Below are 15,307 nucleotides of genomic sequence, written 5' to 3'. Positions count from 1 at the left end.
TAATTGTAATCTCAGAAACACACAAAAGGACTATTCTTTTATTTATAATGCAAATTTCAATGTAGTTTAATCCAGTTTAATTGTTCATTGCAGGCAGAAGTGCGGCAAGTGTACTCACCAGGGCGAGTCGCGGCGCGGCGGCGGAACCTTTCGCTTCAATGTTTCGAGGAACGGCGGCTATGTAGGACTATTTTCCATACTTCGAATCACTCCCCGAAGGCAGTTTTGTATGTGATATAATATTATTTCGAATGCTCCCATACCGTTTGTCGAACTACCCGCAATATTGATCGATCAGTATCGGAAACTACCCGCAAGATTTTTTTACGAGTGAGAATTTTTCATACCGATTCCGTTCCCTTTTCTAATGTTACTTAGCTTGAATTTCAGCTTATAAATTTTATAATGAAGTACTTCATATGTATAAGAATGAGTCCATAGAACCAGGAGTCGTGGGAGATAGTTCCTTTGTACGGTTTAGTGCAGTGGACGGGAGAGACCTATTTAATTTTCTGTGTAACACTTGTTTTATGATATTATAAGTATTTATATAGATAGCCTCATGTTTGAAGTGAAAGATAATTTATAATGATAGGTGTAACGCAAGAAACGAAACGGTCAGCGTCGAATAAGATTATGATGTAGAGATTAGTGTGGTTTTGTACTGAATCTTCTGTATATATATATTGATTTATATATTAAGTGAAGTTTGTAAACGAAATGCCCCCCTCCCCTTCCCGTATTTTAGAAAAAGAAACAACTTCTATTTGAATTTTAACGAATTTATCATAAAAATTGGGGGGTTTGAACTAACCTGAGTATATTCTTTGTTATTGAGATTATTTAGTATTGTTTTTTTTTTTAATTATTCAAACTCGCGAAAAGGCTACCATGTATTAAGGTATAATTTACTTGCGTTGACATGTAAGCAGGAATATAATATACATTAAACATATGACAATTCTTATTAAATTTGAGTGTAATATATGTATCAGAAAGTACTGGACAAGACTATTTCACAGCCTGAGATTTGAGTAAAACATTGATGAAATTTATTTAATTCATTGTTTCAACATGCCAGAACAAATAAATAGTAAATATTCACCCCTTAAAGACTTCTGTTCACGACATACCTATCAAACACAGTATAAACTACATCAATTATACATGTCTATTAATTAAAACCGAATGGAATACTATGTGATAAATGGTGCAGTACAAAACCATATCGAATTCCATGAGACGTGATCTTCTATGAAGACTGGTACCCGACTGCAACGGTCCCACTGTATACCATTTGCAAGTATGTAACTCTTATCGGAAAATATCGATGATAAAAAGTTATATATTTGATTCGTACAGAAAGTGTAAAGTTCGATATTGTAGTTGGGAAAGTTGAAAAGATGTTTTGCACAATGAAGTCACTGTTGTACAAACCATGCGGCCAGTGCTTGTTACAAGTTTTATACGTTGAAAGTAATCTTTATTTTTTTTTTCACAACTCGATTTAATAATTGCATATTAAATTGAATTGCAAATTTTTTAACGTTTTACTTGCGAATAAAGGAACATTGTGTAATGCATATCGTAATATAGAATAAATTATGTGATTCTTAATAATTTGATTTGATCCATTATTGACACAGATCACACGTGACAATATAGACTTGTAACATGTACGGCTCAAGTAACGATCATTTTGTGTGATGGTATTTATTTAGTGTTTGATGGATAACAATTGCTCACCTTTAATGCTATGTTTAAGTCGCTTTTTATTATATTAACTTTATCTGTGTATAATATAATAAAATTAAAAATACAAAAATATTAGAGTTATCGAAAATACGACAAGGGCAGTTGTTTTCCATCAAACGGTGGTAATTTTGTATTAGTTTTGTTTTGCTCATAATAATGTTATGTAGTGAAATTGTAAAACGTTTATTTGTAAATTAGTTGATTTGAATACTATTTGTCTTATGTATTGAGTCGAGCTGTGGTGTTGTAATGAAAATATAATCGGTGTCAGTAAAAATGGCGTGATGAAATTTGTTGCTCACGCATCACAAGCTCTCTCAATCGTGGGACGGCTGTACTTTAATTCTAATGGTGGCCTTTATTGTTTCGCAACCAAATCTATTTATTTCGAACCTCCATTTTATATAGTGATGTACTATTTATATGATGTAACTTAAAGATTGGTTTATGTTTGGTGCAATACAAAACATTCCAAACATGGTTTGGTGCTTATTATTATAGTAAATGATTGAATAAAATACGGAGTTTCATTTTGTGTTTTCTTGCCCGTGTGCTCTCTTGATACTGAACTTTAAAGGTCACTATTATGTACGATTCGTGTTTTTGTTTAATTCGAAATTTAGCGAGTATGAGAGGGTTGTAAGGGTACTTAACCTCTATTAATTAGCGAATTACCACGTAGCTTTCTGAATCAAATAATTCCTAATAAGTATTCACGTAGACTACTAATCTTTAAATTAGCTGATATACTTAAATGCGTATTTAACGCTTAGCTAAAATACTGTCGATGGTATAGACTATAGAAATATTTTTAAATCGAACTTGACGAGAATGACCATAGATTAAATCATATCTTATAGAAAGTATTCAAGCTTCAAGTTTAGTTTTTCGAAATACAGCGACTCGTGACAACGTTAAATAACTATTGAATTACTTAAATAGATCGCAACGACAGCATAGACAAGAGAATGAAATTAAGGTACTAAGTAGTGATCCAATTTTATCCAAGTATTAAAATTGACAATATAAGACGCGAAACAATTGGAAAGGTGTCTATAACATGCGCTCTCGCTCTCACAACGGCGATTTATCGCTTGCCATCCCGCTTCCTCTCGCTGATTCATATATTCCGCAGTTCGAATTGAAAATAATTCTGTCTTTTGTATGTGAACGTGACGAGATTTTGATGGTTTTGATACGAATATATTGTACAAGGGATGAAGGTTAATCATTGTCTATTTTTATAACGGGGTTATAATGTTAGGTGGCTAAGCGCATTATCAATATGACTTATTAGTGTTATTTACTTATAGTGATTGAAAGTATAAACTTATTCTGAATGTGTAATTTTATTAATGTAGGCGGCTTATACGTATTTTTCAAATCACTGCAACATAATATAGTATCTTTGAAAGTCTGTATTCACTTCTTTATTGGTGGAAATCTAAATAATTATGACAACATAATAAAGTTTAGGTTTTTTTTTTGTTGTTATGTTCAAATATTTTTTAATCTTCTTTCATGTACTAGTCATTATCAGTTTCGTATTATTTTGTAATAAATTTCATACCTGCGTTTACATTTTCTGTGATATTTTATTAAAATAGTCTTAATATTTACTATTTTAGCCACATAACATTCTAAAAAAAAGTTCAATTAAATAATTTGTTTGGTAACGTTATATTATAGGCAATTTTTATTCCTGCGGTGATATTTCTCAACTAAGTATTCTAGCACAATAATATTTGTTCTTATTTCAAATTTATACTGCTAATTTTTCATAACTATTCAACTGTTGTTTTGAACAATATATACAATCAATACATTCGACAATTCTTCCATCTATGTTTTTATAAATTTCACCAAAAGTTAATAAAATTAACAAATTAATACCAACTTATGTATTATTTCATTTCGTGCTGAAAAGTATGTATTTATAACTAACGAACTAAATCATTGTTTTGGCATTTTAATCTTAAGTTGTAGAATATGTATTTTTAATGGTTAACATTTTAATTAATATTTATTAAATTGTATTACCATAGAAAGTAATAAATGTGGTATTCATGTTACAAAACATGGCCTGAATTTTGTCGTGCAAGGCGTAAAGATTTATTAAAAAAAATACAATAAGGCAACACAGATTAACGCTCAATTATTATGTTGTCTCTTTCTAATGTATAAGGTAAATACATTCGAAGTAGCTACACTCAACTCCGTAAAATATTATTTACGAAGTGAAGAATGTGTATGTTTATTGTCTACACAGCTTTGCTGCTATTGTACAGATGAATTATGTAATAATTATTAATTATTTTGAAAAATAAAATAGCACGAAATATGAGTTTTTATTTTTTCCCATTCCTGTCTTCCTTAAAGTAAATACCTAGTTAAATTTACATATTTTCAAGTGCTTATGCGAGTCCGGCTTTGATGAAAAATTTTATATTTAATAATAATATGGTCTTTGTAATAGAACTGTGTGGCCAGACGGTAAACCATATAGGCACATGAAACCGAAAGAGTAGAAGAAATTCGATTACTGTGGCAGGATCACGGGTGGCCGAGAGGCTAGGCGTTGCTACGCAGGTTCGAATCCTGCCTCGTGATCAAATTTTTTCTATTCTTTCAACATTTCTCATTTATAAAGCATTTCAATGCTATAAAACTAAAAATTAAACTAACATAATACTATACTAGCAATTACTATGATGAAGATTCACGAACGTAGGGATTATATAACAAAACTAGCTGCACCCTGCAAACGCTGTTCTGCCTTGCTCTTATCATTTAGGGGGATGAAAAATAGATGTTGGCCGATTCTCATAGATACCGGATAAGCACAAAAAATTTCATCAAAATCCGTCAAGCCGTTTCGGAGGAGTATGGCAACGAAAACTGTGACACGAGAATTTTATATATATAGATAAGTGAGTGCGCTTTCTGCTTTTTGTACAACATGAACTACTATGAAATTATTGTTTTTATGTTAAAATATTTTTTTATGAAATTTGCATTTTTCTCCTACATTTTTAAAACATTTATATAGATGCTCTGTAACTGAAGAAAAAATATGCCAGCGTCAAAGTTGACAACAATTGACAGGAGTTTGACGTTTATTGCATTTTGATTTTTATTTCCCATTGTCGTGATTTGACTGCATGGAGATGGATGTAATATAATTATTTACGTTTTTAATTAAATACGAAAATAAATCTTACTTGTTATTCTGTCTTTTAGATAGAAACAAGTTTATTTTTTGAAGTATACATGGATGTGCAGTGAAAGTGCGCGCTTTTCTAATCCTAATCTAATAATAGTTCTAACAATTAATACCTAGTGAAATTGTGGTGTGATGTTAGGTATTTAATGCAAGTGACAAGTATCGACATGGGGCAGAGTCCAAGCTCTGTTAGGAGTAAGGGCAGCCGGAAATCCTTTCGCGGATTTGTGCGACGGTCGAAACTGAACAAATCCAGTTTAAGTCACACATTCAGTTTGCCGCCGTCTGAAGAGTATCCTGAGCTGATGAATATAAATACAGCGACCGAGGAGCAGCTGATGACGCTGCCAGGTGTAAACAGGCAGCTAGCGCGGGAAATTGTCAGACATCGACAGATGATCGGTCGCTTCAAACGAGTCGACGACCTTGCCTTAGTATCAGGTAACAGTGTTACTAATGCCTTTGTTTATATATGGATAATTTGAATATTGTCTTCGTTATGTGTAGAAACAAAACTCCCCAAAATACTTTCTAAAGTACATTTGAAAATATGTCACATCTTTAATTTATATTTTAGGTATAGGTGCTGAAAAACTGGATACACTAAGACCAGAAATATGTACAAACATTAGAAAACAGGTGTCTAGGGCTAGTTCATGTACACACTCACTTGATAGCTTTAGATTATTATCAGATAATAAGTTATGCTCAGTGAACTCATCAAGTGTGTTTCAACTACAGTGTGTACCTGGCTTGAACCAAGAAATAGCAGCTAATATAGTCGATTATAGGAATAAGAAAGGTCCATTTAAGTCATTAGATGATTTAATTAAAGTAAGAGGAATAGATGTTATCCGACTAAGTGCTGTGAAGGCTCACTTGAGCTTAGAACCAAGGAAGTGTGAGAGTGAACAACACTTAACCAACGGCCATGTAAATGGATGGACGGATGTGTCCTTAAATGGCTCTTTAATGAGTAATGAATTAAAAACACCAACAACACCATGCAGAAAGAGTTTTTCAATGCCTGCAAAATTCCCTCTTACATTGCCGAATGGATTTGCCGCAGCACCAGTGAATGATATATTAGATTTACTCTCAGCTTATTCACACAGACCAGTTGTAGAGGAAGTTTTCATGTACGAACGGGATGGTGTTAGGTGTTGCCGACTCGCTTCATGGAATATCCACCAGCTGACGAGGGATAAAGTGATAAACCCTGGTGTCAGGGAGGTTGTGTGTCGGACAATATTAGAAAACAAGTAAGCAACAGGTTATCTTTTTTTGATAACATCTATAAATTGCTCTAATAACTATAGATATATCACTAATTAGCGTTTTTATCAATTTAATCTGCAGTTTTATTAATTATCATTTGTAATGGGTTTTAATTATTGTTAATCCAACTTCCAAATATGAAAAAGATGAGAATCTGTGTTTGTCTGTATGTATTTTTTGTGTATGTGAGAACATATTTTATATGAATGAATTAACATTTTATTAGTGATTGTGTAATCAGATGTCAGACGGGTCAGAATTCTTAACCCTTACAATACTACTTTAAACATGCCAATGACATGACAACTTTATTAAACTAATTACCCATCTATGTAAAAGATATTAAGAGAATAATATCAGATATGATAGTTTCTATAAAAAACGATTCATGAGTTTCTAACATAAATTGATGATGATGATGTGTGAGAAATTTTAGTTAAAAAAGCGTTATTCTATTCGTTCTGTAATTTTACTTTTCATTTTTAAACATTTTCCGAACATATCTACATACATGGAACAGAGAAAACTGTCGACCCAATAGCAATACAATAATGTCAACTATATATTTATTTACTACAAATCTAATTAATTCGCACAGGTTGTCCATAATAGCGATACAAGATATACAGGAAGTAGAGGCTGTTAAAGTGCTGTGTGAGGAGTTGAATGCACCAACCCTGAGGAGGGTTAGGGAGTGGAGAAGTAATAGCCAGAATTGGGAGTATTGTATACCACAGAATACAGAATGGTGAGTACATATAGATAGAAAAATGGGTTACGAAGCTTGTTTTTTCTGAGATGTAATGGAAATAAATAAATGATCAAATTACGTCGTAAATTTTTTCTTTGTTTTTTTTTTATAGAACTTACAAATGCAACTAGAGAAGTGACTAGTAGGGTTATTTATATTTATGTATATGGCAGTGATTATCAACCACTGTTCCGCAAATTTTGCAAATATATAATAGTGTTAATATTATTACATTATATAATTAAAATGATAAACTATTTTAATTAATCCCTTAATAAACGTGTAGTTATTATTGTAGTATATGTCAGTTTATTTCGTATATTTAAATTTTAAATGTAAATAATTTTTATCTTTTTTTTGTGTGCCGCCAAATTTTGAAATCGTTAAATATGTGCCGCAACAAAAAAATTTTTGAGAATCACTGGTATAAGATTATTAAACAGAGAGATTCAATTCAAACGTTAATAAATTATACAGAGACTGCATTAAAAATGTGTGTTTAATGCTATTATATATATTTTAAATTATTATATATTTAATGCTATTATATATAATATCTAAGATATAACATTGTGTTATGGAGGTAGTCAGTTGAAAATTCACACCCTCACTATCTACCTCCTACTGTCAGGTTATTTTTAGAGCCTCAATGATTAATCATCCATGTAAACCGATGCTTAAAATAGAGTTAAACTCATTTTGTTGTTGTAAGCAAGCGTTTATCTTTCCGACTACCGATTTCCATGTCTACATGATCTGAAGTCTCATATTGACATACATTAATGTCAATCCAATTCGTTAATATCACAACTACTTATGTATGTGCCACTATTTGTGGATTTGTTTTGTTTTTATATTTGATTTAGGTTCACCAACAGGTGAACACAGGATCGGTGTATTTAATAAAGTACATCAAGTATAATATAACTATTAATTAAGACTAGTACACACCGTTGACGTGCCTAAACACTATATACCTAATCGCTGTTTTCTTAAAATGTTCGTTAAATACAACACGCTTATTATTTCTATAAGAAGTAATGGACACAGTAAAAGAGACCCACTTAAAATCAAGGTTGTATACGCTACCAATACTCTTTATATTCAGAAGCTTGAAAAAAAAAAATAATTTCACAACAACTAGACCACCTGTTCCACGAGTCTTGCCATCGATTAATCAAAATTAACCTCTATTTATACACTGTGAAAGCTCACATTCCCGTTTCTATAAGCGTATTTAAAATCAATACAAAAACAGACCACAATAAAGTGACATAAAACCAATGTCACGACTATTTTCCTTATGTCTCGCTCCATTTTACTGACCGCGCATTGTCTTTTGCGATGCGAGGACACACCAGTTAATTGTTCGTTATCATTATAATACTCTAATTTGTAAAATGGTATCTCCTTAACACATTTTTAAAGATATGACGTGTTAAGTTTGTATAGAGAAATTTGAGATGTTCACATGAATTACTTTTTTTTATAAATGTAGCTTTTTTAGATCGATTATTTATAATTACGTCTTACTATATGCAAATCGAATTTTGAATGACCTAAGATAGTATAGATGTTTTTGGAACGTTATCCAAAATTTTGTGAAGAAAAAGTCCATCATTAGCGATATATAGTTGATAATTGATAAAATAAATATTTTTTTTGTAATATAAAAACCAAAGCACAATCTAATTGTTAGAAAAAGAGCAAATTTTAATGCGTCTCATAATTTTCGGTGCCTCTGCCATCTTCAAATCTGAGGATCAAACCCCAAAAAAATGCAGTCAAATTTATAACCTTTTTTTTTGAAGTCGGTTGAATACTATCCTGCAATGTTACAGCCTCGAAGTATTCGTATAATCATAGCAACATACCGAATTGAAACAATCGAAATTGTGTTTAAATGGAAATTTGTAAACGCAAAATTGTTTGCTGATTATTGCTATTTGTTCGATCTAAGAGCGTGCCGTAGCCTAAACCCCCATAGCAGGCCTGTGTCCCTGCAGTGGGAACAAGTATAGACTAATGATGATGATGATGATGATGATGATGTTGTTGTCGACTGGCTGGATGAATGATGATGATGATGATGATGATGATGTTGTTGTCGACTGGATGGATGAATGATGATGATGATGATGATGATGATATCCTATTGTTTAATTCTCAAAGCACATAATTAGTTCGTGAAAGAGCCGGCATAAATCTAGCGCACTCGACATAAATTCAGTTCGTAGTTAGTTCTTTATGAATATTTTAGTGGTGTTTATTTCATAACGCTATGAAAACACGAAACGGGTTAACGCAACGGTTTTGATACCACAAGGTCGGGTTGTTAACCCAGTGTAAGGCGACTTTTTGTGTGCACTACTAGCTGCGAACGCGGGTTCGCTTGCTAGACTTGTACCTGAGTGCTTTATACTTGCCCCCTCGACTGAGTTGAAGTAAGATAAAATTATTATTTTTAACGAAAACGAAACTGTTTTCATAGAAATCCAAATGTAAATGGGACCATATAGAAGACACCAGCTTTCAAATAAAAAAATAGTCATCAAAATCATACTCAATAAAAACAGTCGAATTGTGAATTTCCTCCTTATTTGAAGTCGATTGAAAATAGGCTTTAACACTCCGCGAATAAAGTAGCTTTCTTTTAAGTATTTACATATCGGATTAGTGATTCTGAAGATAACCTTCAACAAACACACAAAGCTAGAAATCTGTTTAAAATAACACGATATACTTGCGGATATCCCTGTTTTTCAAAATTAAACCTTTTATTTATACTAAAGGCAGTGAAGGACTGATGAAATTCAATCCAGTAGATCCATAGATATACGTGTAACATACAGATAAATCTCATTAAATCTTATTTATCTGTAGATATATGTTGTTGGTATTTAATAAAAACTCAACATGACAAACAGACATACATTATAGTATTTGTAAACAGAGAGATTTGTTTGGCGCTTGCCAATGAAAATAAAAAGCATTGAGCCAGTCGCGACGGAATCGCTCCAAGAATTTATTTTCTACGTCACGTGTATAATCATAGCACTAGATTAATTAATGTTGTATATTTAAAAGCTTAATCATGAAGATGTTTTATCTCAATGAAATAATTGATTAATTCACAAAAAATCCTTATTTTATTTTATTTCTTTGAATAGCGCGTTCAAATAAACACTTCAAGTTATATGATCAGTATAGACTATAGATAGTCCTAATAAAAATTGTTTTGTATTATGGTTAAATGTATGAACTATTTTTCAATCTAAAATACTATGTTTTAAAATTTCTGTACTAATATTATAAAAACGAGGAAACTTGTGTATTTGTAGGTATGTTTGCGTTGTTTTCACACAAAAACCACTGGACCGATTTCAAAAATTCTTTCACTATTAGAAAGTTGCATCATCACTGAGCGACAGTTTGTAAGGATGTGTGTGTGTTTGCTGCTCTTTCACGCAAAAACTACAGGACCGATTGCAATGAAATTTGGTACGTAGTTAGATGAACAACTGGAATAACATATGGGAAACTTTTTATCCCGATATTCCTACGGGATACGGACTTACGCGGATGAAACAGCGGGGCACAGCTAGTAGGCTATATGTGTACCACGGGCGAAGTTGGGCCGATTTTGAATTTAAGTTCATTTTCATTCGACGTACGAAATCCGTATCGACGTATTTCGCAAATGATATAAGTATTGTTTCTTTCTTCTAAATCATCGCCTAGTAAATATATGAGTCGTTATCTCGCAGTCTTGGTCGAGGCCAGCGATCTTTTATGATGAAGCGATATTATGTAAGACGTTATAGGTAATGTGGGGGCAAATCGAATCAAATAATTTGCCGATATAATAATTAACCGTGATACGTGTTGCTAAGCGTAAAACTCGAGAACGGCTCGACCAATACAACTTTTTTTTTAAGTTTTTGTTTAGCCGCATGGAAGGTTCTTATGGCGAGAGAAACGTACCACGGGCGGACCCATGGCGGACCTCTAGTTTATGCTTAAAACATAAGCAAATGAAAAGCATAGCATTTTTATATATATTTATGTAAATGATATACATATATGAATATCGATAAGTTTTTTTTTGTAGTTTATTAATAACTAGCTGCGCCGCGCGGTTTCACCCGCGTAAGTCCGTATCTCGTAGGAATATCGGGATAAAAAGTTGCCTATATGTTATTCCAGTTGTCCAGCTGTCTACGTACTAAATTTCATTACAATCGGTTCAGTAGTTTTTGCGTGAAAGAGCAACAAACACACACACACATCCTTACAAACTTTCGCATTTATAATATTAGTAGGATAGGATTATATCCTATTATTGTGCATATATCGATTATTATAAAAAATTGTTTTCGATCAAATTTCTTTCATCAACATTCGACCGCCTTAAAAAAAAATGTAACGATTGAAACCTTTCTCTATCGTATACGCGGACGCCCCAAAAACGAAGTGGGTTCACAATTCGGCTGTATATTTCGTTCTCTGTGTTACTCGATAACTCAGTCAGTCTTCATACGATTGACAGCGATTTCTTTTTATGTTTGTGAAAATAATACCCGATGTATTATTGTCATATAGTCCCATTTTAGGTTAATTATATAGTGAAACCTTTCCCCATTTCCCTGGTGTAATTGTTTTTTATGAAATAGAAATATTTGAGTTTGAATATTTTTATAGAATAGAAATATTTTAGTTTCTCCACCATTCGCAATTTCACGTGTTTATGACAGCAGCATGCACGTTGGCGGGTTTATTTTATTACAGTCGTTACACAGTTTTTTTATTATATTTGTCATTTATAATATTTAAAAACACTTTCTCAAAATGTGTTGCTAGTTAAATTAGTCAGACAACTTCCTTCCGCTTGCCATATATACTTTTTTATTAGATTTTATAACAGCCTAGCGGTCCGCCCCGGCTTTACCCGCGTTATATAAAATAATATACATATATATAGCACACAAGGATCACGTACATATCAAAGAATTTTTCAAATCCGTCTAGCAGTTCCCTAGATTTTCTTATACATTTATACAGATCTTTTTTATTCCTAACAAAGGGATTAACATTTTGCCACTCGTTGGGTTTACCAAGCGCGCACATGAGATTAGCGAACATGATCGAAAAGGTTAATTTTAAGTCATTTTTTCAACCGACCTCAGAAAAGAAGAGGTCATTAATTCGACTGTATTTTTTGTGTTTGTTACCTCATAACTTTATTTTTTGTTTTCAAATCTGGTGCCTGCCATGAGGTCCTATTTATATTTAGTGTAAGTCTGACAGCAATCGCAACAGGGCGGTGCTGCCATAGACTATGTCAAATTTCAATTTCAAGATGGCCGATAGCAACAAAATGGGCACTGGGTTTTTTGTAATTTAAATTTCACTAACGATATATTTCTCTCTTTAATATATACTCGTAAAAGGCTTCTCGGCCTTTTAGCTGAGGTAAAAATGTAGTAACTGAAAGAAAAACTTATGTATAAATTACTATGATGACCCCCACCCCCTGAAGGGCTTCTCAGTCTTGCTATTAAGAAATGTAGTTAATGAATTCAAACCACTTAAAAATTCCATTCAATAGTAAAGTTTTGTGTTTTTAACAAACACTGAAATTGACACTGATTTTTCTCTCTCTAGTCTTAACACAAATTCGAACCTTACTGGTTCCCGAGATTAGCACGTTCAACCAAACAAACCTCACCTCTATAATATTCCACCCATCCAGCCACCATAATTCCACCGCTGTACGCCCCGGCTTCGCCCGTGGTACATATATAGCGTATGTCACTCAGTGAAGCTAAAGCTTTCCGATGGTGAAAGAATTTTTCAAATCGGTCCAGTAGTTTTTGCGTGAAAACGTTACAAACATACAAGTTTCCTCTTTCTAATATAGTATAAATAGATCACTACGCGATCCTCAAGCCTTAGTCTCTTGCAGCCAATCGCTGGGCTTCATCTACGAGAACTGTAACAAGACGATCACGATAGAGGACGTGGCGGTGGACCAGCTGCACCTGGTGGTGGAGGCCGGGGAGGTGAAGAGGCTAATGGGGCTGCTGGCTGACGCGAGCAGCGAGAGGCTCGTCAGTTGTAGTCAAGGTTGGTGGACATTTTATCTTTCTATATTCGTTGCCCATTAAAGGCGGGCAGCGCATACGCAGAGGCAATTGCAAAAGTGTTCACTTACCATCAGGCGAAGCGCCAACACAACATACTTCTATAATTATTGACATTAACTCAGACATACCTTCATATATTCATAGTATAAGCATATTTATGTGAGTTTTCGTGATTATGAACGTTTTATCATAGAGAGAACCCTATGTCTTAAGTTATACCTGTACGTAGAACAATGGAAAGTATCATCCACGCAAATGTTTGAACATACATACAAAAATACAAAAAGTAACCGCGAAAAAAAAAAAAATGTTTTTTCTTCATACTCGATACTGAACAGCAGCTACTTATACATTATACGTATGTATAGTGTTAAACAATTATTAACATCCGAAACTAATCTACGAATAAAGAAACTCATTCAAAATAACCAATCTAATTTACAATTTATTTCAATGAAAACACATAAACGTACGTAGCCAATTTGTACGCTTGTACGTAACGCTTTTAATTTCTAATGAGTTTATTTGTATGAAAACATAATAGATTTCGCGAAGGACATTCTAAGCGTCTTACAATTTTTTCTTAATCCGAGCAATCGAGATAATTACGACTGTTGCGTTTAGAATCCGCTTGTCATCTGATTATGGTACGTCGCGATGTTTCCATCGTCGTGTCCATTGCAAATGTCCTTGATGGCAGTTTAATCTGTATACTGGCTGCAGGCTGCGGCTTCGCGTGGTACCCGTATGGTGTATGGTGTATATTGTATCGTGGATGAATGTTGGTTTGTTACGGGGAAGTTGCGACAGTCCCACGGAATGAGACGGATGAGAGTCATAGCATGCGAATGCTACTGTGTTTCGTAAGATTATTGAAGCTGACTACAATTATGTGAAATCCTCGTCCTATTGGGAGTCATTTATCATCAGACGACCCACCAGCTCCTTCCTCCGCGTGAAATATGAAAGGATAATAATCATACTATTCAATCTCTATGTAAAATTTTATTCGCATCAGTTCAACCATTTTGAGTTAAAGAGGAAAACATCCATACTTAAGTATATACACAAAGTTTTGTTTATTAGTTTTGAATCGTTGAGAAACAATATTTTAGTATTTACTATTCTTATTACCCTTTCTATACTTTTCTGCCAATTGCTCAAAAATACTAGATACTAGCTGCACGCCCCGGCTCCGCCCGGGTTGTCATTTATCGTAATTAAAATTATTTAAACTATCCTATCTCTCAAGTTGGATCGAACTGCACATGGTGTGCGAATTTTATTATAATCGGTTAAGTGGTTTAGGAGTCCATTGAGGACAAACATTGTGACACGAGATTTATATATATTAAGATGTTATAGATATAGGAAAATAAAATCCTGGTGTTACAGCATACATTTTCAACGGTTCCACTTTTATGATATTATTCGTTTAGTTTTTTTACAACATCGGACCTAATTAAAATTGTTTAGTAATTTATTCAATTCCATACAAATACGCAAGCAAAACCGCGCGTAATAAGTATGGGAAGTACGAGTGAATGTAACCACATTTTACGTTGTGGTTTCCCCTTTACTCTACACTCCACAGGCTGATATAAATATCATTGAACACGCGATTAAATCTGACGTATTATCTAGCCTAGGTTGATATATGTGTCTTAGTTATGACTGAATAGCGGTCCGCCCTGGCTTCGCCCTTGGTACATATATAGCCTATAGCCTCCTACAATAAATGGGCTATCTAACACTGAAAGAATGTTTCAAATCGGACCAGTAGTTCCTGAAATTAGTACGTTCAAACAAACTCTTCAGCTTTATAAAATTAGTATAGATTACCAACGTCCGTATTCTTTTCTTCACCCTGCCCAGTCCATCCCTTTATTGCAGCCATCAATCCGTTCCGTATAGCTACCCATTGAAAGCGGTCAACACATTTGCACAGACGCAACATCTGTAAATGTTCATGGACACTGGTAATATTGCCATCAGGCGAACGACCAGTTCGGTTGCCCACTATTACATGAAAAAAAATAACAATTAAAGTAAGACACTTTGGAAACTGTTTGTGTCGGTCTCACATCTCTAGTAGATTTATTTAGACACAGCTTTGAATTTTTTTTCCTCGAGTTCTATATCACAACTTTAAAA

The 15,307-nt window shown here is 33.4% G+C and overlaps 2 protein-coding genes across 2 annotated transcripts in view; both read left to right on the top strand.

Annotated features, from left to right (window-relative positions):
- Positions 1 to 235, top strand: part of LOC119837797 (cytoplasmic dynein 1 light intermediate chain 2) — a 10,974-nt gene extending 10,739 nt beyond the window's left edge. Inside the window, exon 8 of the mRNA XM_038363598.1 lies at positions 94 to 235. Coding sequence (XP_038219526.1) covers positions 94 to 235 — 142 coding nt within the window. The remainder of the gene's footprint in view (positions 1 to 93) is intronic.
- A 4,668-nt stretch (positions 236 to 4,903) lies between these two features.
- Positions 4,904 to 15,307, top strand: part of LOC119829732 (endonuclease/exonuclease/phosphatase family domain-containing protein 1-like) — a 28,178-nt gene continuing 17,774 nt past the window's right edge. Inside the window, exons 1-4 of the mRNA XM_038352386.1 lie at positions 4,904 to 5,419; positions 5,556 to 6,240; positions 6,855 to 7,004; positions 12,973 to 13,133. Of these exons, the coding sequence (XP_038208314.1) occupies positions 5,125 to 5,419; positions 5,556 to 6,240; positions 6,855 to 7,004; positions 12,973 to 13,133 (1,291 nt within the window). The 5' untranslated portion in view covers positions 4,904 to 5,124. The remainder of the gene's footprint in view (positions 5,420 to 5,555; positions 6,241 to 6,854; positions 7,005 to 12,972; positions 13,134 to 15,307) is intronic.

Source organism: Zerene cesonia, chromosome 1 (assembly GCF_012273895.1).
Source record: "Zerene cesonia ecotype Mississippi chromosome 1, Zerene_cesonia_1.1, whole genome shotgun sequence".
Classification (NCBI taxonomy): Eukaryota; Metazoa; Arthropoda; class Insecta; order Lepidoptera; family Pieridae; genus Zerene; species Zerene cesonia.
This window is presented reverse-complemented; position numbering and strand designations above follow the sequence as displayed.